The following is a 25,493-nucleotide window of genomic DNA, read 5'->3' as shown; positions in this document are numbered from 1 at the left end:
TGTAGGTTTCTCCAAAGTTAAATTCTTCCTAGATACTTAGCAAATATGGATGAGATTTATTAAATGAAACACCTTTTTGTGTTTTGTTAAATGCTTTACATTGAAATATGCCAGTAAGCTATTATCAGAGCCTGATCGCTTCGCAAAGGAATCTGCTTTTTTGGCTGTGTGAACCCTGTCTTATTTTCTTATTATTTAAATATAAGCAGTATATAAATTGCCCAAATAAATGCTTATTTAATTATCTGTCGCTTTCCATGTAAACACCATATAGTGGGTCCCCACCCCCACTCCATTTATAAGTAGTAGGCTAGTATGACACTAAGGGTCTTTGGTATGTGCTTGAAAAGCAGGCTCTCAAAATTAGAAGGAAATAGAAGTCATATTATTTTTGCTGCTCCTGGCAAATACCTTTTATCAGAAGGAAGCTGATTTATACAAAACTTGCCTCTCCCCACAGCTTCTGCATTTCTTGCATTTCAGTGGTTTTCAAACTATGCTGATGCTTTCTGTTGGCTATGAAAGTGGAAACAGAAGCCAGTTTAGTCCTGCAACTATTTATATTATTATTAATAATAATAATATTTATTGAATTTATATACCACCCTATATCTGGAGGTCTCAGGGCGGTTCACAGAACAATTAAGGACTTCCACTCATTATGTCTTGTCTGAGTCCACTTCTTAAAGTCAAAGGAATTGTTACTGATGTAACATAGGCACACAAGTCACGGCTTCTGCTTAAATAATTGCTGGTTATCTAACTTGCATAATTTTTAAATACAGGGTTATTTGGCCAGGAAAGCCGGCTCTTGAAGCAGACTCGCATCTGTATCACAATATCCACCTGGTCTCCATTTCACCAGATGGATGGATACAAGTGATGCAGATGGTTAGGTGCACCATATTAAATCAAAGTTAGATTGAGTCTAACTATGGTGTCTAGCAGGGGTGAGAAGCCTCATGCCTAGAGGCCAAATGCAGCCCTCCCGGCCTCTTTATCTGGCCTCGTTTCACATCCTCCTTGGGTGTTTTGTCCTGGCTGAAATGTGCCCTTGAGCTCTGGCAGTTCTTCTTGTTTCCTTGGAAGGAGAACAGAGGGGGGGGGGTGAGTTTGTGTAGAAAGTTCACATTTGTTCCTCCACCCAGAATGGAATGAGGCCCTCATGCTGAAAAGGTTAGAATCACAGAGTTGATCCCAGGGGTCATCTAGTCCAACCCCCTGCAGTACATGAATATTTTTGCCCAACATGGGGCTCGAACCCATGACCCTGAGATTAAGAGTCTTATGCTCTACTGACTGAGGTATCCCACATCTCTGTTTTCAGAACAACCCTTACTGGCTCTTTGGCATGGCCTTGGTTTTCGTTAGACATTCTGCACCTGCTTATACGAGGGTGGCGCTGTGGGTTAAACCACAGAGCCTAGGACTTACAGATCAGAAGGTCGGCGGTTCGAATCCCCGCAACAGGGCGAGCTCCCGTTGCTCGGTCCTTGCTCCTGCCAACCTAGCAGTTCGAAAGCACGTCAAAGTGCAAGTAGATAAATAGGTACCACTTCAGTGGGAAGGTAAACGGCATTTCCGTGCGCTGCTCTGGTTTGCCAGAAGCGGCTTAGTCATGCTGGCCATATGCCCCGGAAGCTGTATGCCGGCTCCCTCGGCCAATAAAGCGAGATGAGCGCCGCAACCCCAGAGTTGGCCACGACTGGACCTAATGGTCAGGGGTCCCTTTACCTTTTCACCTGCTTATACAGGTACTCAGCGTTCTTTCATTTTCCAAGGCTTCAGAACAGTTCTGAGATTGATTCCCTCAAATTCCCCTGAAGTAACCTACGAGTGACATGACTGATTTCTCAAACTCCGTGACACTGGTTTTAATTAAAGTGTTTTTTTGTTATTTTACTCCTTAACAGAGAAGCCTATAAAAGACTCTTATCTCTACTCAGAGAAGCTGGACAAATGGAGATACTGAAGCTGGGAAATGAAACGCATTAGCAGCACACCGATTGTTACTTTCCGCACAGTCATTGCAAGGAATGCTGGTCCTTTATGGAGACTGCCAATTCCCTGTCTACAGGTGGACGCTGTCTTAGCTTTAAAATGTGTACTTTGTCCCTCGGTAGCCTTTAATAGTGCACGCAACGTGGGTGGGGTGGGGTGAGGAAGTAGCGCCGATGTTTTTCTCTTCCATACGGCAACTGCAAAACCATTGAATCCTAGTAGCAGGGACTATCAGAAGGAAATGACAACAAGTAAAGGAAAGTTGATGACTTAAGGTATTGTTGAAGGTCCCCCCCCCCTCCTTTAAAGCAAAAATAGTCAAAGGGCAGCAGCAAAGGTAATCTCTAACAGTAAAGTTTTTTCTGCTCTAATGAATCAATACGCTGTGGCTGTCAGGCCTTTCATTCTGACACCTTGAGTGATGTTTTGCTCACAAACACTTCATATGAGCTTGGCGGCTGCAAGGGGGTTCAATCTAAGCAAGGCCAGGGTTAGGTCAGGATGCTTCAGCCCCCTTATGTTAACAGAAGAGCTGGTGTCCGTGTTGCGTGGAACGGTGACAGCTGTCCTAGCATTGTCCCTGTATTAAAAATGTGTAGATGCGCACTGGAGAATTCGACCTCTTAACCCCTTCTCTGTTGTCCTTGTACGGTTTTGCTCCTCGTACGGTGGAGCGAGCCACGCTCCCGTACTTGAATAACAAGGGCTGATGCAGTTATAAGAATTGCTACCCAGGTCACTATACAAATGTCATCAATTCCTTTTCTCCCCACCACCCCAATTTTCTATTATCGGTATAAGAATCCCTAGCAAGGGAAAAAAGTTTCAACCAGATTCTAAGACAGGGAGGAAGGAATGCAGGTGCAAAAACATCTTAATTCAAATCTCTGCTTACTTTTTTTTTTTTTTTTTTTTTTTTTTTTTGCATCACGTATGATTACATTTTGTATGTAGTAAATTGGATTTGTTAGATATTTCAGAATGTTTATGGTATTTTATCCCTACAGTTCTGAGCTCTATCATAATTCTCCCTGTAATTTCCAAATTTATTTGATGTATGGAATTCACGCTTCCATTAAATTACACAATCTTAGCAACTTACAAGTCATTTGAATTGCAGTAGTGAGTTGTATGGACTTGGCGGCAAAGTCAGGGAACCAAACTAACTTTTCAGAGTTAATGATGAAAGACTGGTTTTTTGTGTGTGTGTCTATCAATTACTGCCATGGAAACTTCTCCATAATCTTGTTCAGAGCCTTTCTGTATTGTTACGGTATTCTTATGTAAAGGTAGCAGATTATCTCTTTCCTAAATCAACTATCATTACTTCAGATAATACAGTAACTAAAAGCCTCTCTTAGGCTACTTAATATTGCAGAGCATGGAGGTTCTTTTCATTATGAAAGTGACTTTTTGAACCTGCATTGTAGCTTCTTGTAAGCTCCTACACCTGGGAGTTTTATTCATCTCAAAAGGCCTCCATTTCTAGAGGGGAGGGGGAATTAAGCCTCTTCAAGTGAGATGCCTTCAAAATCTGAGTCTCAGATAACATCTTTAGCATAGACTTCTTCAAAATGAAGCCTCTGTCTTCTGAAATAATAGAAGTGTATATTGTAACAAACTGTCTAACGGAACAGAGTGTTTTTTATTATTTCCAGAATAATTAATACTTAACTGGGATTTATTTTTCTTTTCTTTTCTAAAGGTTTATGTAAAAGTAACATTGCTCTCAGTGCATAAAAAATTACTTGTTAATGTTTCCAGTTAAGCAGTCAGTTGAAAGATTTATTAACAAACTGCCTTTGAAAATACTATCAAATGACCACTGACAAATGATCATATATCTGTGGCTTTATGCAATAGATATGATTAATAATATTGCAAGTGAGGTTTGCAAGGTCTTCTAGCTGGTTAACTAGAGAACTTCCAGAAAGTAGGAAACTGAAAAAGTGATTCTATAGCCCACAAAAAAAATGATGGAAAATGAGCTGCATTGATCTGTTTCTGTGTTGTATATATTTGTGTGTGGATGCCAAAAGTTGTTTATGCTTATTTTAACATTGCTTTGTTATAAAGTTGTTTTGTTTTTATGGTAAATTCATTTATAAAATTCAGGACCACAAATCCTGATCATGGAACCCACTTCAAAGCAAGTATGGGTCAGAAGTATGTTACCCTGATTTATAATTGCATGTCTATAAAGACTGATGTCAGTGTAACTACCCTACAGTATTCTAACTGATTTGATTGCAAACTAAAAATCCTTTTATTGTGACTTGCTTCTTAACCTGTTTCTGTTTTAAACTACGTCTGGCTTTGAGAAGGTGTGACAGCTGTTGCTGTGATCACATCAAATTGATAAAAGGAACCCATCAGTGGACTGCGTTCCAGAAGGTCCACTGTGCACCTATTACTTTATTATTCTCATCTGTATAAAGGGGAATGTTCCACATTGCAGTAGGGAATTCTTCATAGAACAAAGTTAGCCCCTGCATGTATGCTTTGGAGCAGAGTGGGGGGTGGGTCCTATTAGATCACCAGCTGTTACTATTTTTAAAGAATATCTTCAGAAAGTGTACTACTAATTAACTCCTGAACCAAATCTGTTTGACCCTAGTAAGGATCTTAGTACCTGCAAATCTCAACTTGTCAATTTATAGTTATTAGTAGATGACAGTTGGGGCCTGCAAAGCATTGTAGCAGATCCGAGTAGAATCCCACCAAACTCTTTAGTGGGTGACGGAATCAAATGAAGGCTCCCTTTCCGTCCGTCTTGTTTCCTCCCCAACCATGTCAACTTTTCCAAGGCAGTAGATTAGCGAGAAGGAATGGAATCATAGAATTGTTGACTTGGAAGGGACCCTGAGGCTCATCTAGTTCTTCAACCCCCTGCAATGCAGGAACATGCAGCTGTCCATACGGGGATCAAACCTACAACCTTGGCCTTATCGGCACCATGCTCTAACCAACTGTGCTGGTATCCGTGGTATTTATCACCAGCGCGGGGGGTGGGGGTCAGGCATACATGTGCCCATTGAGGCCTTTCCTAGCATCCACAGGGCTTCTTTCCCAACTGAAATTAGGCTTGAAAGAAGCATTCTGTTGTAGCCAATGCATACCACAGCTGTTTCTTCAGTTTGCAGATGAACTCATAGGCACCAAAATGGACACCTCTATAAGTAAGTGAAATGTATTGCACTCAGCCAGAATGCATACTTCCTCTTCTCGCATTCCAGTCCACTCCTGTATATACATGTTTCATGCAAACTGCAGAACTTTGGAGAGGGCTTGGGACTTTAACTGGGAAGCCTATTGGACTTGGCCCCATTTTATTTTATTTTTCTGCAAGGGGAGAGTGCACTTGGTGGAGAACCTCACCTGACCAGTTTCCATCATGAGTAGTCAGCATGCTGATGGACAAGGTAAGGAACAGACTAATATAGTTTAAGGGTCTGCTCTAGAGTATTTGGGGACCATTTTTGTGACAAAGTTTTTCCATCTTCTTTTCCTCCGAGATGCTTCTATTCTCCATAGCTGTGTTGCACTGTACATCTGGATGGTAAGTCATATCTTTCGGTTTTGTATGATTTTCTACAGTGCTATATGTTTCAATGCTCTTTTAATCCAGGTTCCTCTTGTAAACTGGGTGCCTCCGTTACATTTTCACTTTAGTATAGGGAAAGAAAAAAAGTCTATTACGTGACCACCTTCACCCCCCCCCCAATTGCTTAGTTTCTTAAGCATCAAATGATTGTCCATGATACTGTAAAATGAGGGGGGTCATTGTTGCAAAATTTCATACTAATTGCCATCATTCACAATTATATGTACATCCACTTTGTAAAATTTCCCATTTTTTTATTGTTGGGAAGATGAAGATGTGTTTTAAATTACAAGAGAGTTTCATTTCAAATTAAGTGATGAAGCCTCTTCCTTGTCACAAAAGCTTCTAAGATCCAGGGGGTGTAAAAGATACCTTTTATGATAGAAGAAAGCATGGGGTTTTTTTATATATATAAAAATCTAAATAGTATTTGGTATAGTTTTCCTGGCAAGTTATCATAGATACACTAAATGGATACATCTAAATGGACCAGTTTGTCAAGAAAATAGGTAATGCTTATTGTGCTCAGTTTCTTCATTTCTTCATTTAATTTCATGTCTGGAGACAGAAGTATTCCAAATATTAACTGAGACAGGCATGAAAATGGTTAGGAATCAGATTTGCTTTTATAAAAAAACAGCTTCAGACACACAATCTGTTCATCAGATCAATATATTAAGAGCATTTTACGACGTTTGTATGAATTTGCTGATGGAATCTTACTTTTCTAATGCCATATACAACACCCTGGTGATCAGTGGGCAGTTTGCAAATGTTTGCACCTACTCCTTTGGTGTCTTATGATATTCTGGCAAGTTAGCAACCTTTGCTTCTCTCCTCCCCACTCCACCTCTTTTATGGTAGTGAATAGGTCTGCTTCTGGCTGTCCAGAAATGCACATTGGCTTATTTCAATATGTTTTCTTTGAGAAACTGTTACTATTGTTCCCAGACCCTTCTTAGTCGGCCATTTTAGCTGAGTTCAGATGTTCAACCTAGCTCAAATTGATGTCTTCGAATAATTTATCTGCTTCTTCCTATTCAGTCCATAAATGTTGCAATTTTTCTTTCCTTCAGCTTCATAGTGTTTATCACATACTAAAAATAGGAATTCTCTAGCCAGAATAGACATTTTATTTTCCCCTTTAGTGTGAGAACCAAGTTATTTCTTTGATGGTAGAAGAGGTTCTTGTCGTATGGGTGGGCCTGCTGGGAAGGTTTCTGATCAGATCAGGACCCCTCACACCTGCTCCACAGGCCACGTTTTGGCCCAAAGTCCCGAGGTTCCCCATCTTTGCTTTATCTATAGACTTCTTAGTGAGGTGGCTACTGCTGTGTGTACATTTTATTAATACGAGCAACAGTGGGAAATGTCTTGGTCACATGGCTTGCTATTATGTTGTGGTTCACAATCATGTAAGCAATGCATAGATGATATGACATAACATGTGCAATTCAGTTTGTGTGAGACTTGGATGATGCAGAGTCTTCAACTATGTTCATCCAGTTGTGCTCAGTGGGACTTGCATGCAGATTTCCCAAGTTCATTAATTTACTGGAATTAAAGTTATAGGTAGGCTCGGTAAAAACAAAAAAACTTGGTTGTTGAAATTTGCTTTATCTGACATTGCAAGCACTAGTTGCTATGTAGTGTCATAAACAGACCTGCTGAAATGCTCCCTTTCCAAATTGAAATCTAATTAGCAGTCCTCCAGATGCATTCACACTTAAGAGTTTTTTCTAATACCAAGAGAGCATTTTTTATGTCTGTTGTGCAAGGCACATTGGATGCCAGAACAATGGATAATGCATACCTCTGCAACAAGCATGGTTTACAAATCTGTATAGTTGTTCCTTTCTTTCCACACTAGAAGTACCATTGAATGAATGGCAGGTGTATCTTCCTCACCATTAGAAAAGCACAAATTGGAAAGTCAAACCTTGCAAAGCATAGCAAGTTGCCACGTTTAAAGATGTGAAGCTGAACATCCTATGCCTGAGATTGCAACACGGTAAGTGGCTCTTGCAAACCAATTATAGGCAGGTTCCTTAATATAGTGGAATATCATGAAAATGGTGAGCCGTTTCTTTCAAAACTCAAGAGGAACCAGACAGACTAGATGCATATTTGTTTTGGGAATACTGTACTGCAATTCCTACAACTTGGATCTAGCTGAACAGGCCGGTCAAAGACCCAGAAACAATTTATTGTTCAAAACATACTTTGGGAGAAATGAATTTGCATCGAGTAGATTTTCTAGAGCTGAATTTTTTAATGAACATTTGTGCTTTGGTATGCCAAATGTGAATTCATATCTCCAACTGTCACTGTAGTTAACAGATATGAATGCTTTTTAGCACTTAAGATTGATATAGTCTTAGCATCCTAGTAAGAAATGTTTTAACTGATAAGAGTTTATGGTCAGAAATTATCTGTGGTGTGCATTACTCATCCTATGCAAAATGTGCCATGACTTGATGTCACCTGTTCTCCACAGTGGAGGGATCCATTGGTAGTGGTGAGGAAGAACTTTTGCTGATTCTGTTCGTCTTCCTGTAGCCTCCAAAGCTATCTCCCTCACTATTCTAGAGGGTCTTCCAAAACCTCTTAAACAGAGCAGGAGATAGGTAACGAGTCCCCTCCACCCATTTCTAGTGCTTATCTATAAGCACTGTAGAAATTGCATCCTTGCAAGGGTGGTTTCATCAGGTCAAGTGTTTGTGTGCAACAGATTGTCTCTTGCAACACCTTTATGTGTGGTACAGGTCTTAGGAATAGTTAGCATGCACATAATAGTTTTCAAATGTAAAAACATTGTGAGGCAGAGATGATACAGTAGTCAGACAATAAAGTTTTATTGTAAACTGTACATATGCCTGTAATATAGAATGGAGGCACATTTGTATGAATGTTTTCTGGTAGTAACTTTTACCTATGCAGCTGGCAGCTTCTTGAACTTAGTTTGTGAATTCACACAGCAGACAAACAAAATGGTTCCCCTTGTAACTGTGAGTTGACCAATTTTATTTTCAAGGTTTTCAAAAATATGAAGATATTGTACATTAATAAAACTAAACTTGGAGCTGTCGGTAAGAATGGCCTGCATGGATGAAACTGAAATGTTCCATCAAATGGGTATTATACAGTAATGACTGCAGAAATGTGAAGGTGATAACCCAGTTATATCACCCCACTTGTTCAACTGACATGTCATTTGGCGCAAAAGTCAGGGAGAGAAAGGGGAGCCCATTGCGTTCACCGTCATGACTGGCTCCCTCCCTTAGGGCCTGTGTTCTAGTTCGTTACTATCAGGTATTCATAGTCACGATTGTTCCTTGGACAGGAAGCCAAGACTTAGGGACCCTGGCTCTGTGATAGAGCATATACTTGTAGGAAGAAGGTCCCCGGTTCAATGCCTGGTATCCCCACTTGAAAGGAACAGGTAGCACATGTCATAAAATGACAGCTGCATAAGACCATAGTAAGCTGCTGTCAGTCAAGAGCAGACAGCGGAAGTTAGATGGAGCAATAGGCTGACACAGCATAAGGCAACTCCTGCTAGACAATGGAGATGTATTGTTTCCAAACAAGGTTCTGTATAATTTCGGGAGCCAAGTGTTGATATTTAGCACTCGAAAAATCCACTGGCTCCAAAGCATTCTCTGACCTGACTACCTGTTAGTTAAGACAACTGTGAGGAAGTAATGCAGACTGCAAAATAGGCTCCTCCAGTCCAAAATAAAAAAGCACAATATTTAGGTTTCCTAACAATACAATTTCCAGTGCTCCCAACTATACATAAAATGTGTGACTAATTTTATTGAAACTGCCCACTACCACAGTAAGAAAGGAGGCATATAAACTCTTGTAACAGTTGCCCTTCCAAAACTGTATTGGGGGAGGGGGCAGTGCATAGCATATCTTAATGCCAACTGCTTTGCCTTGCAACATTCAAGCTGGTTGCTACTACCCTTCCCCAGCAACAGGATCCTCAAGTTAATGTGAATGAAAATACTGTTTCCCATGTTCTCTTACTTACACATTTTTAGTTGTTAAATCCCTCTTGCCTTTTTTGTCAACTGTAAGTGCTAAAAATTGGGAAGGCTAGTATAGAGCAGTTCAAAATTGCCCAGAGCCAGATGCTCAATCAGTCTCTTTAAATTGCTCTTTAGGGCAAACTTAAAATAGGCAAAAATAAATTTCAGAATGGTCTCTAGACAAGAGTTATTCTCCTTGCAGCTTTTGCCAAATGAAGATATTGGAATTAAGCAGGATGGGGTGGGGACAGCTTTCCTAAAAGTTTCTACTAAATAGTTCTGTAGTTTCAAAAACCACTTTGGATACAAAGACATACAAACCCAAGCTTAACGAACAAACTTCACTATGTCTAAGTTGCAATTCAAGGTCTAATTCTATAGGGAACACTACAGCAAGGCGTTAAAACAACCTTTAATGTGCCTGTCTCACGACTCCGTTCTACATGATACTTTTGTTCTGTTGATAGCACCACCTAGCTGCCTTTTCTCCAGCATAAACTTTTAATAACTACATTGCTTTTAGTCCAGCCTTTAACCCTCACCTCCATGAGGCAGTCATAAGAAACATCTGGTTCTTCAGAGGCTAACAGAGCTCCTTACACCTGCAGTTGAGAAATGTTGGAATGCACAGCAGTTACAACTTCAAGGTTTTTCTAAGATCAAGAGCAAGTACTCAAATAAGTCCTTTTTCAGCCTTTTTTTATGTAGTCCAAACTCATTGCAGTTGTAGCCCACATTTTGAGAATTTCTATGTTTAAGTGAAAAAGCAAAATTCATTTTTTGCACATCTTTGACAGTACCTAGCACTAGAAGCAACAACCTATGGAACTAAATCAAGGATCCCTTTTTTGCCAAATATATTAAATTGCATATGTAGTATTATGTTTCCTCATTGACGTATCACACACTCTTTTGCAAAGCACTTTGGGAAGTCAGTAATCCTGGCAGATCCTTATAAGTGTGAAGCCAAATAAACTGCATAAAATGTTCCTAGAATACTTAGTGAGCAAAGATGCCCAAGCCCTGCTTGAAGGTAGGAGGGTCTAGGTGCAATTCTGGCCCCCTTTCATTAGTGTTCTTTTTGGCTTCTACTGCATTTAATACAATAAAGAATTTCAGAGCAATTCTTCCCCTTTTGGTTGATTCGAAGATGAAATCAGGATGGATGAAGAAGCTTCCTCTCTCGTCAGTCACGCTCCTTTTCTCACATAGTGCCTATCTTGTGATGAGGCACTTGCAAAGGCTGCAGGTTGGGGCATGTTGAGTAGGGTGCCGGAAGGAAGCAGGCAGCTATCCCATTAGAAGGAAAAGGCAACGTGGGCCCATAGAAAACCTCTTCTTTTCCTTCCTTACTAACATCCAGCACCTAGTAAGAGCCAAAAACAAGGTGGGTAAAAGCTTAAATATTTATCATGAACCAAAGGCAGCTTTATGTATTGCTGTTCCACTGATCTACCTATTCTATATAATCAAAGTTATGTGCCAGCCATCCCTGAAAACAAAAGAAAATACCCAGAATTTGAGCACTGTGCACCTGTTGCAAACAAGTTGACCCCAGCATGCCTGAACTGTTGCCATGCTCTATGGCACAGAGCTGGTCTACACATTCAGCAGAGTGACGTACTGCTTCAGGCTACAAGTGAGGACTAAGAGTTTCACTTTTCGATGCTCTCAAATTTAAAATGATTTGCAGTAAGAAAAATGACCACAGTAAGCAAGTCAAAAGCTGTGATCTAACTATGCAGGCGGCAGGCTCAATAACAGCACTAAGTCTTACATGTATTGTAGCAAACACTTGTACAACACCCTAATTCATATTAAATGCTGATCTCCTCCAATACTTGCATACTACAGTACATATAAGAATGGCAATTAAATATTTGCATCCTTTTTTTTTTCTTATTTCCATGTATTTTAGTTATTACGAATGGCTTCCTTTCATGTATGTAGTAGAAAAGATTGTGTCTAAATACTTCAAAATCAACGAAAACTTTTTTGAAATGATCAGTGTAAAGCACATTTCTTGTTAGAGACATAGCTTTGAGGATTTGTTTTAAGGAAAGATCAATATTTGGCACACTCTAAAGGCATGCAATTTTTGTAAATCGCCTAAACATACACTCTTAAAACAATGTGAACTGATGTTAAAGACCAGGATTCCTACCAAAGTTTTCATTGGGAATCAGCACACATGCACATGTCAACTCTGCTGGTGCCCTACTATTTCTGCTTAAGCACACTTATTAAAAGCAAGAGTTAAATGGTAGCAGTGGAAAATAAATGTATGTGGCTGTACTACTATGAAGACTGCTGAACAAGCAAGCACTTTTTACCTTTACCCCAATGAGCTTTTTCAAAAGTAAGTGTTGCCAACTTATGATCCTAACAGTTTAGACAAGTTGCTTTTCCTCTTTTCTTAGAAGTTTAAATCAATTGCATAGGTCTGTTTCACCAAAAAGATATCCCAGTGTGAACAATTCTGGAAAAGGTAACCTTGCAATACCACTGGGAGAGACTCGAAAGAAGGAGCCTAAACCACTGACCTGGATACATGCGGAGGGTTCATTTGTCCAAAATGAGTAGCCACCAACTAAGTATATTCTGCCATTGTGAACAGCAACTCCCGATTCATTTTGGCCTGAAGCAGAAAAACAAAACCATATGTGTTTGTGTGTGTATGTATATATATATATATATATATATACACACACACACACACACACACACACTACTTCTATACTGTGGGATGCTGCACATAGATTCAGCTAGCCAGCTGTTTACATGGAAACATTGCTATAATCTCTCTTAAAACAGAGTCAACAGACAAGCTTATTGGTACATTTCCAATGTTTTTGAAGAATCTAAAATAGTACAACACACCCATGCAAGTTGTAAGTTCTACTTATTGTAAATTTCTCCTGCTACTGCACACATTTGCCCAAGCATTTCTATTTGAGTATAGTTTAAAAACATGTACAGCACTCTTCAGTGTTTCTATTCCCACCATGCACCAAATAATTGCTATTTTGAGGGGAATGGGTTATCTCACAATCAACAGCTGATGTACAAGCTGTGTTCTTGCACTGGTATACACCACAGTCAGAATCAAGTGGTCTTTACTGGTTGTGATAGCACTGATCACTTTTAGAGCAGGCACCTGAACTTGTTTTAACAACTCCCCATCTTCTGTCTTTGCAGTTGATTAGCAATAATAAGCCACCTATGAGCAAAAGACAACAGTAGCAGGTACTGGTCATAGGATAGAAGGAGAAAGATTGAAGTAGAGCAGGCCTGCAACAACTTTTGCAGCCCCACCCAATAAAAAGAAGAGCTTCGAAATAAGTTGCCATACATGACGGGGCTGGCCTGACAAGTCAAAAGTGGTGCATGTCTGGGATGAGGAGAAGTAGTGTTTTTAGCACTCCACACATTTAATTATATGAAGTAGGGAAAGGAATCCAGATATTGCCTCTTGTATCAGAGTATCCAGCACTGGGTTGCTGTTGGTCTATTGTTTCGATGCCAGAACTTGCATGAAGCTGATTGTGTTTTGCTTTCCTTGCAAATCAGCAAAATCCAAAGCTCAAACAGTGCAAACTAACTGAATTTAAAAATCAGGGAGGAGGGAAGAATTTGACTTGAAACTTTGCTGTAGTGCCATACTCTACTAAAATATATAAACAAAATACTTGCCTGTCAACAGACTGAAGTTGCAGCGTGTCCACTGGTCAGTGTCTATATTGTAGGAATCTATGTGGCGGACAAGAATCCTGTCATTGTTATAATCCAGGTCATTGCCTCCTAAAACATACAGCTTCCTTTGCACAGCTGCCATTGAATGGTAGACTCTTCTCTGCAACATGGGGCTGCGGCTAAGCCATTTATTCTGTAAATACAAACATAAGAGAACTGGTTCACATTAATTTCTATAGAAAAAAAAATCTTTCTTACTAGGTTCAAGGTGGCTTGCAATAAATGTTACCCATATAGCCACATCAAAATAATGTTTGAAAATTAAGTAGTAACTTAAGTTTTCATAGCCTAAGCTATTAAAATTAACCAAACGAATGAAAATTTAGCCAAACGTTTTCCCAGGCAGAAAAGTCTTGCTTGGTGCCCTTTTATTTCTTAATGTGTATCACTGGTTAGGTAAACAATAGTGATATTTTTAATTGGTAAAAGAAGAGGTGAAACAAATTTATTATTAGAAGAACGGAGAGTAGTGTGCATGAAACAGTGGAAATCATAAAACAATTGCACCATGTAGCCCCCATAATGTATAGCTATCTATTATATTGTGTATTATTTGGCCAGGAGGAATTAATATTTGCATTAGCAGTCCAGTCCCTTGACACAGAACTATAGACACCATCTGCTTTGCAAAGCCTGCCTGCATCCCCTGATTATATCTTAGTTTCCTCCACAGCAGTGACTGCCAGGTAAGCTGCTAAGCACTGCAAAGGCAAGGAAACAGAGGGGCCTGGTGGGGTCATTCCTAATAAGCCAGTGTGTGAATACTAATCAGCAGTGGAGAAGCAGAGGTCACCCCAGCCTGCCTGTTGGCAGGTAGCTATGTGCTCAGTGGCAGATGGTAGGCATTATCAGCACTCCACAAAGGCCTAGCGCAGAAACAGGCACTAGCACCGAATTATAGAGGTATTGAGATTCTGTGCAAGGCGCAAGCAGATGTGAGGTTCTTCCAGTGCCCACCGTATACAATATGCCAGCAGAATTTTTAAAAAGAGCATGTGTGTAAAAACACGAAGCCGACCTCATTGCAAGAATGCTAACACACACTTTCTACCTATTAACTGTTTGTGTTTGGGGGCTCTGGCCTAAAAGGAACCCAAGTATGCAGAGGGCCAGAAAGTGGGAGGAAACAGCTTCTGAGCCCCGAAAGGCAACAAAATATAATACACATAAAAAATGGGAGCATTAGAAAATGTAAATAAATAGGCAGAATGTTATTTTGTTCATCGTGAGGCTGAAACTGCTGTTGACAAACATTTGCATGCAAAACAAATCCTAGGCTTCATACAGAGAGAAGTCAGCTGGGCTAGGTTTTGGTGCAAGAAATGCAGGTACTTCTAAGGGGTTTAAGGTGGCTCAATGCACTGCTAAAATCCAGCCCCTTTTCTGTAATCACAAATCACTATTTTGCCAGCAAATGGGACTAAAGAATGCACAAAATCTATCTAAAGCTGGAAGTAGAAATTATACAAAACAGATGGCTGGTGGTGGTGAATAAGGCAGCTTCCTGGGTCTGCTCTCCACATCTTCTCTCAACTTTTAGTGCAGAGCTTTCCAAACTTTTCATGTTGGTGACACTTTTTAGACATGCATCATTTTGCAACACAGCAATTCACTTTTACTAGCAAAAACCAGAGGTTAAACTAACCCCTTTCCAGCCCCGGGAGGAGCGCAGGGAGTGTTCACACAACACAACTACACACTGCAGCCGACACACTAACATGTCACGAGACACAGTTTGGAAAGCTCTGATTTAGTGGAACTTGCGCCACTTTGTGTTTCTCCACCAACACCAACAATGTGAAATGGAAGTGCACAAATGTCATATTATAAGGCAAATTGCACCAAATATTATTTATTTTCTGCAAACATTTACTACATTTGCATCCAGCCTTGCTTCAAGGTAGTGTAGGTCATTCTTTCCTTTCCACTCTATTTTATCCTGTCAGCCATGTTTGAGGTAGGCAAGGCTGAGATAAAGTGATCAGCCCAAGGTCATCCAGTGAGCATGTGGCTGAATGGGCTTTTGAACCCAGGTCTCTGAAGCCCTGCATTTCCACCCATTCTTCCCTAACCTGGTGTCCCCAGCTGCTGAACTACAGGGAGGCTGGTAGCAGATGGGAGTTCAAGATTTCAGAACACTGTTCCAACCACGACACAAGGAGAAGAACAAGATACAGAACTGCCTTTACCTGTTATGTGTTGTTAGGTTCTTTTAACTGGTTTTTATTTCATTAGGAGAAGAATATTAACTGAATGATTAAGAATCTGGTCTAAAGGTTCCTCAGAAAGTTGCACTAATATACTCTTGATTACATTCCAAAACATAGCTAAGTGTACATAACCCCACTGATCTCAACGGGCATCAGAACACTTAAGTCTGAGTTGAACTGTGGCTTTGTGTGTTTTAAGAATTACAGCCTTCCTAAAATGTGTTTGGGGCAGTTGAGATAGACAAATAGTGTGATCTGGCTTATAATGCAGATTCCTATGACAGATAATAAACTGACTTTTAAAACTTCTGCTTGGATGGGTTGTTTCTTAAGTATGTTTACTTATTAATAGGTATCTCAAGTGCCACCACATATGCATACTTCATAATGTTAAGAGCTACCTTTCTAGATCAGATCCAAGGCCCACCAGTAACCTGCAAGATACCTCTGAAAGCATGAAGCTGACAACTATTTACGTTACTTGTTCCTAGCATCTGACATTCCACTAGAACCTGCCTCTGAAAATGAAGTGATAGGTGTGTATGCATACAGAGAACCGTTAGTTTCACCAGCTTTCAGCCTGTTAGCATTATTTGTGGCACTTTAAAAAAATGATTAATAGTTCTAAGTGCAAGAGGCCCAGGGGTTGACTTGGCTCACTTAAATAATCCAAGGTTCAACTTCAGGCTTCTCAGCTGGGAAATCCCAATGAGCTGGGCTGGGAAAGATGCTAATATCAGCAGGAGTCTTTACATTTCCAACTATTAACTTATACAAATAGATACCAAGGTCATGATATTTGCCTCACAATAAGGATGCCGCACTAACTGATGGCAGGATCATAGGGATCAAGGATACCCATCTTTCAAAGGCAGACTGGAATACAGGTTTTGGATAAACTTCCTGTATCTTCCTTCATCATGAGCTTCAGCGCTCAAGTAACATACATTGCAGGGACCAAGACGGCTGGATGGTGGATATTAAGACACATATGGGTCACCTATTTCCAGACTTTCCTGGTGAGCTGCTTCCTTGCATACTAAAGAGCAAGGGAAAACAGGGCTCTCTTAAGGCCTACCAGGATCTGCCAATGCACAGGAGCTGTGCTTTTATATCGTCATCTAAGCTATTGTTGTTTGGAATGAGATGCTTTACTCATTTGATAGTGCATTTACTCACATACTTTGCATTCTTTGTGTTTAAATAAATACTTGTAATATATAAACTTACTTGTGAAGGATCATATACCATTAGCCTGTTCTGATATTGTGCAGTATTTGTTACTCCTCCTGTAACAGATGTTTACAGTGTTACACGAACATTAAACACAGTTGGGAGTGCATTAAAGCAAATTATCTACCATTAGGAAGCATACTGCAATTTTTTTCATGCTACATGCAAAAAGGAATTTGTCAAGTTTCACTTTCCAACATCCTTATTTCTCCAGTGGCAAGTTAACAATATGCCCATGTTGGTTCATGAGCCACAAACCACAACTAGGCAAAATAAGTCGCACCCTTTGAATACTGAAGGGTACCTGAAGGTCACCATTCTGTTTCTTCTGCTGAGAGAGGTCCTCTGAACAAACACAGTTAAAAGTAAGGACAGAAGTAATATGTTGCATGATGACACAAATATATGCAAGACATCTGGAAGAATAGGGCTGTCCTAAGAATAAATTCAAGGTATATTATATTAGGGTGGGGCGACCCTGTACGGTACCATAACCTTGGAGAAGTGTCAGGATAAAAATACATCTAATCATAATATATGCTAAAAACAATGTCATCTGTAGCCACCTATCCTGCTGACTGAACTTCTGTGAACATTAAAGGAAGAAATTGCACAATGTCTGCTGGTATAAGGTAATTTCTCATTGTCCCCATGTAAATTAATTTTAGGAAGGGCACAGCTTTTTCTCCATCCCCACTGTCTGTCACAAACATGTACTGAGACAAATCAGGTGTAGCCTATTTGGTACACTTCCGTGTCACCATTTGCGGGCCCATGCACATTGTGTCTCGAGAGCTAGGAAGAGGTAGTAACTTAGGAACAACAAAAGAACATGACAAGATCTTGGAATTTAACTGGCCACTACAGATGACAGAAGGCTTTGGCATAGCCACTGGGTATGTATCCTGAATCATTCAGCCCAACTACTAGATTATTATTCACAAGGGTCGGTCCTAGGTTAAGGGTGACCCCCTCCAAGGCCACCAGATGGAAGTCCTAATGGCCCATCTGCTTCCGTCTGGACCTTTGGCCAGAATCTTCAACCCAGACCCCTTTACCAGGGTATCCTGAGATTTTGACATAGCCAAAGGGAGGGTTCCTCTCATCCTTCAAGTTAGACTGAGGATCCAACCCAATGCCTTTTTTTTTTCCCCCTCCACCAAAGTTGTGGCAGTTGCTCTGAGGAAGTCAAAAACCCAAAGGGGCCCAATTTGTCTACAGGCAAATTTCGCCCTGGCCCTGAATATGGTGACTGATTGAACTCCACAACAAGGTCGTGCCTACATACGCAGAGCTAAACGTACAGGGAGGAATGGATTGCCAACTGTGCTCTGGCTCAAAGTGCAGCCAGCTTAAATTCAGTGGCGGTGAACCAGAGTGAATACTACGTTCGGCTGGTCCGCTGCTGAAGACCTACCCTCTCCCCCCACAAAGGCCATGACTGGCCCATTTGAAGCTAAGATTTTGGCAGCATACCCCTCGCGCCCTCACCAGCTCCTGTATCTGCACTAGGCTGCACTGGTGCTTCCCTAAAGAGGTAAATAGTATTTTCCTGTGGATCCCATTACTTGAAAAACTACACTTAAGTTGCAAAGTTGGAATTTCAAGTAACAGCTACGAGGATGAAAGAGAGTGAAATGAAAGTGTGCTGAAAGGGAGGGACGAGGAGTGTGAATTAAAAGTTGGGAAATAATTCTGTGTACATTGCAGCAGCCTTTGGCTATGTGCAATAAAACAGACTGAGACTGAGGAAAGGAGGAGCTTTGTACTTTTTACAGAAATGCAAGGAAATCTAGAAATCTGCTTCATTGCAACCTCAAAGCTCAATCAGATCAGAATGATTAGATGAGAAATTGTGATCGCATTTCTTTTCTCTCTTTTTTTAAGGTAGAGGGATGACCAGTAGTGGGACCATAGCACACAGGAAGTGGTGGTGGGGGGGACATGACTCTTTCTGCCTGTGTCACTGTTCCCAGTAAGACTATCCATGCTGTTCATTCCAGGAGTGAAGAGGCCTTTTTATGCATGATGGGTTGGGTTGGGTTATGGGGCCGGAGAGACAGGAAAGAATGTGGAAACAGAAGCAGAAGGGCAAGCAGGCTGACAGAAAGGTACAAGGTATTTTCATTTCAAAATGATGGGTAACTAAAATCCAGCTCCTCTCTCAACCCAACTGATGATCTGTACTAAAATACCTGCTATATAAGCCTGTCCACATCACAAGAATCATGCAAATTCAAAGGATACCTTTGCCATAGACGTTTGTCCGGCTGGGTCTTAACATTGGCGTGGAAGCATAAAACGTGCATTCATTTCTTGGTACTGGGGATGTTTCCCCTCCGCATGTTTAATTTTTCTCACGTGCACACACATACCTACACCTTAAAGCCATTACGTTCCCTTTGCCTTCTTTCTGCACCCCCCCCCCCTTTTAAAAAAAGATTCATTTGCCAAAATGAGATGCTATGGATTTACATACAGATTTGACGACAGAAAAATAGACCTGGAATTAATAGCACAGCCTCTATATGTTTTAATCCTCCCTTCCCCCCTCAGATCAAATACCCTTGCCTCCAGCAGAATTCCTGGCTTTGAAAGTCATCAAGCTGATTTGACTGCTCTTAGGTTAGGCTGCCTCATGCTGTTCCACTGCCCCCCTGCAATCACCGCATTTGCAGGAAGATTCTCTGCCAACAAGTATATTTTATAGATTGGCAGTTTTGCTCTCTCTCCTCTCCCCCATCTCCCCTTAACCGCCACCTTCTCCCCAGGGGAGGAATATGCATCTTAACAGCTTTCTATAGATTCATCTGCCATTAACTATGCCATTTCTTATCAGCATCAATTTTCAAAAAACCAAGTTTATCCTAACTTTGAAGTGCTACAGTGAAAAAGTTTCAGGGCTGTTGTTCTTTTTTTATATAGATATAAAAAGCAACCTACCAAAATTTAAATTTAACAAGCCCATAATGCCCCCCACAAACGACCATTTTAAGAATACTCTAGGCAATGGAGGAATAGGTATAAAATGTCTTTTTAAAAAAATAGCAGAAAAATAAAAGTTTAAATGGTACCAGAAAAAGTGATGTTTTTCCATCATAAAATGGGACAATCAAAAGGCAATTGCTTTTACTTCCCTGTGCTGCTTTCCAAAAGGAGAATGATAATATCAGTAGAGATGATATCTGGGTGCGTTTAAAAATAAAGTCTATAATAAAGTCTTTTAGAAGTCAAGCAACCTGTAAATAGCTCATAGGATTTCAAATGCAGGAGGAGAAAAATGTATCAGTAAGAGATTGTAATTTTTTTGGCTCGCTGATTGCTGGCTGAATTTATATACAACTACTGGGATAAATAATGCACCTCATGAGAAGAACTTCGCTGTGTTGGATTAGTGATCTATTCAGACCAGAATCCTGTCTCTGATGCCATGAAATGTGTTGTTTACAGAGTATACCATTCCCCGGCATTCATTCCTAGCCTCTGCAAATAGTACAGTATCCTGCTTCAGTTGTTTGTGTTCCTTTGATGGGTCATTTCCCTACCTATTTTTGAACCGGCCATCAGCCGAATTTCAGTGTGTGTGCCTTTTCATTTATTTGTTGTGGAAGTATTAGGGACAGTTGCTTAATTTCATGTGGAAAATCTTTCAGACCTGCTTTTTCAAAGCTCATCAAACTGCACCATAGCACTAAAAAACGTATGATTTGTCGTGCTATACTTGGACTAGCACAGCAGTGGGGAATCATTTTTGTCTCTAAAGTAACAAAATAACTTTCTATATGTAAATTGCTCCAAAAAGTACCGCATTTTTTTCAAAATGTTTGTTTTCTTTGAGAAAAAACTAAGGGAGGGGGACAGATATCCCCCTTCCCATGTCTTCAAAATTTCCATAAACCTCCTGCCTCTAATCAGAATTTAGCCCCTGTTCTTCAGTTGGTAGTTGGGGTGCTTAATCCTGTTCTGCTGTAAGCTATTTGCACAGCAAGGCAAAATGGAACCCTGCCCTCCTGCTGGATGTGGTTTGTGGGACAAGTCCTTGTAGCCCAAACTGGACCCCCTGGTGGACCATAATTAGTCCATGGGCTAGAGATTCTCCACCCCTGTACTAGCACTATATAGCATGATATCTGATGGACTGAAGGCATGACAAGAGGGAGGGCAGCTTTTTACAAGAGAAAATAAGGGTGTAAATTAAGTGCTTTGCTAGGTCAGAGCCAGGTTCAATCTAGGCTCACATTCTGTCTGCAACTGTGGCCAAAATTATACTGTGGAAGCTTGTAGGAATATCCGTGCTCTGGTGTTTGCATCCAGCAGTCAGAAATGCATTGACTGTAATAATGGACAATCCGTTTCTGAATGTGGTGCACTGGTTAGAACAGGGTTTCCCAAACTCCAGCTGTTTTTGGACTACAACTCCCATCTAGCTAGCAGGACCATTGGTCAGGGATGATGGGAGTTGTAGTCCAAAAACAGTTGGGGATCCAAGTTTGGGAAACCCTGGGTTAGAGTCTTGAACTAGGACTGTGAGACCAGGGTTCAAATCTCCCCTCAGCAACTAACCTTGGGCTAGTTGTTGTCCCTGCCCAGCCTTCCTCGCAAGACTGTTCTAAGGACAAAATGGGGAGAGAAGTGCACCACATTTAGCTTTTTATAAGAACAATAGAATATCAATGTAATAATCAACTAATTTTTTTTAAAATAGCTTGAGATGAAAGATACGATTCATGAAAGCCTTTCCTATCCAATTTCATGAAATGGGAAAGGAGACGGACTGAGGAAGAGGGGATAGATGTGTTGCTAGTCACCAGTGATGCCACAACTTTCGAAATCCCCAAGATCCCCGCTTTGGTTGTCAAAAGAAGCGTTTTCCCCCATTGCAGTGTGAGTGGTGGGAAAATGTGGTCTCCTTGGATGGAAAAGCAAAAACATTCCTTGAGGGAAGAAGTCTGGATCCTGAGTAATAAGCAAATATCTGCTGTTGCTTTCAAACATATAAGCAGTGGTGGCTGGTACCCATTGGGACAGGTGGGGAGAAAGGCAGGAGTGGTGTGGTAGCCATTGAGCAGTGGTGGCTGGTACCCATTGGGACAGGTGGGGAGAACAGGTAAAAGGTAAAGGTACCCCTGCCCGTACGGGCCAGTCGTGTCCGACTCTAGGGTTGCGTGCTCATCTCGCTCTAGAGGCCATGAGCCGGCGCCGTCCGAAGACACTTCCGGGTCACATGGCCAGCGTGACGAAGCTGCAGCTGGTGAGCCAGCGCAGCACACGGAAACGCCGTTTACCTTCCCGCTATAAAGCAGTCCCTATTTATCTACTTGCACTTAAGGGTGCTTTCGAACTGCTGGGTAGGCAGGAGCTAGGACCAAACGACGGGAGCTCACCCCGCCGCGGGGATTCGAACCGCCGACCATACGATCGGCAAGTCCTAGGCACTGAGGTTTTACCCACAGTGCCACCCGCATCCCTCTAGGGGAGAACAGGAAGTGGAGCCAAAGCCAATGGCAGGTGGAAGCCACTGATTCCAGCTTTGTCCCCATCCTTCCTACTGAATTCCCTAAGTGCAACACAGAGGAGGAAGCTGACGGGGTTCATATATTGTGCCTGTTGTATTAATGCATAATGCAAGTGTGGGGGGGAGGGATGTGTGCTCTCATACTCCCAATTGGCAAATGTCTTTTAAAACATGGAAACCTTGACCTAATATGATGAACAGAATTAGCATTCTCGCCATGTCCATTAGCAAGGTAGTGAAAAGGAACGTCAAGTATTTCCCCGCATGCCGGTCGACAGGAGGGGGCCCTTTCACGGCATGCTCAACTAGCTCCCTTGGAGCATTTGTCTAACCACTTGTGAAAGGGGCGGCAGGACCAGACAGACCCTTGGAATAGCTGCACTTTTAGCAATGCTTTCCCCTGTCATCTCGTGTATCTCATACTGTAAGCCATTATTATGAAATGTAAACCTTCGGCGTTTTGTTTAAACATAACAAAGACTAAAGAAAACACGACATTTTGATTAGAAAGACCTTGAACCCAGAATTTTGAGAGAGAATAATGTATTGGGGGTTCTTTTGGGGTTAAGAAGATCCTGCCACAGCCAGGTGTATACAGTGGTACCTCGGGTTAAGAGCTTAATTCGTTCTGCAGGTCCGTTCTTAACTTGAAACTGTTCTTAACCTGAGGTACCACTTTAGCTAATGGGGCCTCCTGCTGCCGCCGTGCCGCCGCAGCGCGATTTCTGTTCTCATCCTGAAGCAAAGTTCTTAACCCAAGGTATTATTTCTGGGTTAGTGGAGTCTGTAACCTGAAGTGTCTGTAACCTGAAGCGTCTGTAACCCGAGGTACCACTGTATATGGCACTGACATACGTCTTTCAGCTACACTGACTATAAATTCCCATATAATTATACACCAAAATTTGTTTCGGATAACACAGTGCTGGTTAAACAACAAAGAGCTTGTGCTGTTTGCATATCAGCAGTTCAGGGTGACTACTGATGCTGCAGAAGCTTCAGGAGACTTGGGAAATTCTTCAATTTAATTATCCTAGAATGAGCTAGCTTGACATACTTGGATTTAAGCCAATTTAGTCCCATCAACTTCATCTACAAAGAATTTTCTCTCACACTCTGACACATATGCACACACCCCTTCCTGCCCACCCAACCTCATGCAGAATCTTAGCTTGTTTACAGATTAGGAGAGAGGTAAAGAATTGGAGCTTGCGGCCTTTATAAAGTTTGCCAAAGTGTAAAGACAGCAGTGAGAGGAGGAGAAATCGAATGTCCTGCAAAATATACCGGTTAGACTTAGAGCATTTTCTTCTTCCTTTCAGGTGCTGCAATATGAACTATAACATCATTCTAAACCCTGAAAGAAGAAAAAATGGTCTAGCCCTAACCAATATATTTCCTCATTCAGAAAAAGATCATTAAACACGAAACCATAATGGTTCTGGTGCATTTCAAGGCTATTTTGCTTGAAAACTGAAAGCATGAAAAGCATCTCTTTGTGAGCAAGCCAGATCAAACACTTTTCAGAAACTGCAAAATTTAGCATTCTATAAAACCTCAAAATTACCAGTCAACAGGTGCAGAACATAACTACAGAATGCATTTCTAACATATCCCTGTTATTACTGTGCAATACAAAGGGAGGGGAGAACATCCATAAAAAGCCCTAGACTCCATTTCCCTAGCAGCATCTTCAGAAACTAAGGGGGGCTGAAAAATCCCCCAAGAGAAAGACACACCAAAAGTATCGCCCCAACTCTAAATTTAAAACCGACCAACTTTATGGATATGAGTGTTATTTCAATATTCCTTTTCTGTACAATACTTAGAAATATGTATAAAACATTCTCACTTTTGGCAACAATACTCCCATTTCTAAGTTCACTATCTTTCTTCCCCAATACAACTATGTGTTTAGTTCACTTTTGTTGTTATCTACTTTCTTATACTTCAATTTATTCTAATCCATGGCTTTCCTCAGTGCCATCATTCTTCTGCTGAGCTGTATAAAAAAATGTGTGCATAGTAATCATATTTACATCAAGGATGTAAGTACACAAACATTTTCTCCCTACCCAAAATTCCCAGTATAAAGCTTTTTTAATTTCAATTTTAACTGTTCTTTTTCAAAACAAAACGCTGCACCTTGATTATATCCCCCTTCCTTTAGCTGCACTTTCCTTCATGTTTACTACTTGTGGTTCTTAATCACTATACTAACTCTTCCACCCCTTTTTGCATCCTAACTTGGTTTCTTAAACTTTGGCCTTTGGTGAATGAAAGCTAGACCCGTCTTCTCCAAGACAAGTTTCCTAAAACCCACTCTCCACTGACAGTGTTTTGTCATCGCACAAATGGCTCAAATGAAACATTTTCTACCTGATATCCAAAGGAGACCATCCACAACATATCCCGCATGACAGGAAAGGGATCTGTCAAAGGACTGAACGAAAGTCCATTTGTTCTTCTTAGGGCAGTAGCGCTCCACCGTAGGCAGCACTTGACGTAGCTCATTTCTACCTCCGACTGCATAGAGGTATTCGTCCACAGCTCCCAACACAAAATGTTCCCGGCAGTTCTTCATTGGACCTATTTCAGCCCAAGAATTATTTCGAGGGTTGTATCTACAAGCAGTCCGTACTGCACAAGTGCGGCCGGTGGCATGCTCAACTTCTCCACCTGCTACGAAAAGGAAATCTCCCATTACAGCAACACAGTGGTGGCTTCTTCCTACTGGCATGGGAGCCAGCTCACTCCAGTTTGCAATCCCTGCTATATAAACGTTATCCTGGTCTACAGGATTGAAGTATCGAAGTTCTTTAACTTTGCAGATCTCCCGTTTCTTCCCGCCAATGATGTAAAGAGTGTCTGACTGGAAGCGAGGTTTTGTCCTTCTGGTCTGCCATATTGGCTGTGCATAGATACTCTGGTGATATACCAAGGCCTCGTTGATCAGTGCTGTGGCGGTTTCACTAGCTTGGACAAGAGGGTGAGAGAGGGCTACTGTATGCAAGGTGTCCACGTCCATAAGCCCAAACCGAACATGCTGGAGAAGTTCATCCATGTATTGGTAACGGCAATTGTGTTCTAGCCACCTCACAGCTAGCTAGAAGGGAAAGGGGGGGGGACATGAAGTTGTC

At 41.2% G+C, this 25,493-nt stretch overlaps 2 protein-coding genes and 1 long non-coding RNA gene across 5 annotated transcripts in view; 2 read left to right on the top strand and 1 right to left on the bottom strand.

Moving 5' to 3' along the window:
- Positions 1-4,276, top strand: part of MMS22L (MMS22 like, DNA repair protein) — a 73,682-nt gene extending 69,406 nt beyond the window's left edge. For both annotated transcript variants that reach the window (XM_080997529.1, XM_080997530.1), the window contains one exon: positions 1,914-4,276. In XM_080997529.1, coding sequence (XP_080853655.1) covers positions 1,914-1,995 — 82 coding nt within the window. In that variant the 3' untranslated portion in view covers positions 1,996-4,276. The remainder of the gene's footprint in view (positions 1-1,913) is intronic.
- A 4,168-nt stretch (positions 4,277-8,444) lies between these two features.
- The window catches only part of KLHL32 (kelch like family member 32), a 67,926-nt gene continuing 50,877 nt past the window's right edge, over positions 8,445-25,493 (bottom strand). For both annotated transcript variants that reach the window (XM_080997536.1, XM_080997537.1), the window contains 5 exons: positions 24,733-25,459; positions 16,836-16,894; positions 13,336-13,528; positions 12,186-12,280; positions 8,445-11,008 (listed from right to left, as the gene is read on the bottom strand). In XM_080997536.1, the coding sequence (XP_080853662.1) occupies positions 10,847-11,008; positions 12,186-12,280; positions 13,336-13,528; positions 16,836-16,894; positions 24,733-25,459 (1,236 nt within the window). In that variant the 3' untranslated portion in view covers positions 8,445-10,846. The remainder of the gene's footprint in view (positions 11,009-12,185; positions 12,281-13,335; positions 13,529-16,835; positions 16,895-24,732; positions 25,460-25,493) is intronic.
- Positions 16,902-24,726, top strand: LOC308472564. The gene is made up of 3 exons (XR_013983581.1): positions 16,902-18,535; positions 18,600-21,945; positions 22,322-24,726. It is a non-coding gene; the product is annotated as an uncharacterized lncRNA (long non-coding RNA).

Source organism: Podarcis pityusensis (genome assembly GCF_964106645.2).
Source record: "Podarcis pityusensis genome assembly, chromosome: 3".
Lineage (NCBI taxonomy): Eukaryota > Metazoa > Chordata > Lepidosauria > Squamata > Lacertidae > Podarcis > Podarcis pityusensis.
The sequence above is the reverse complement of the archived record's forward strand: the minus strand, read 5'-3'. Positions and strand labels throughout refer to the sequence as shown.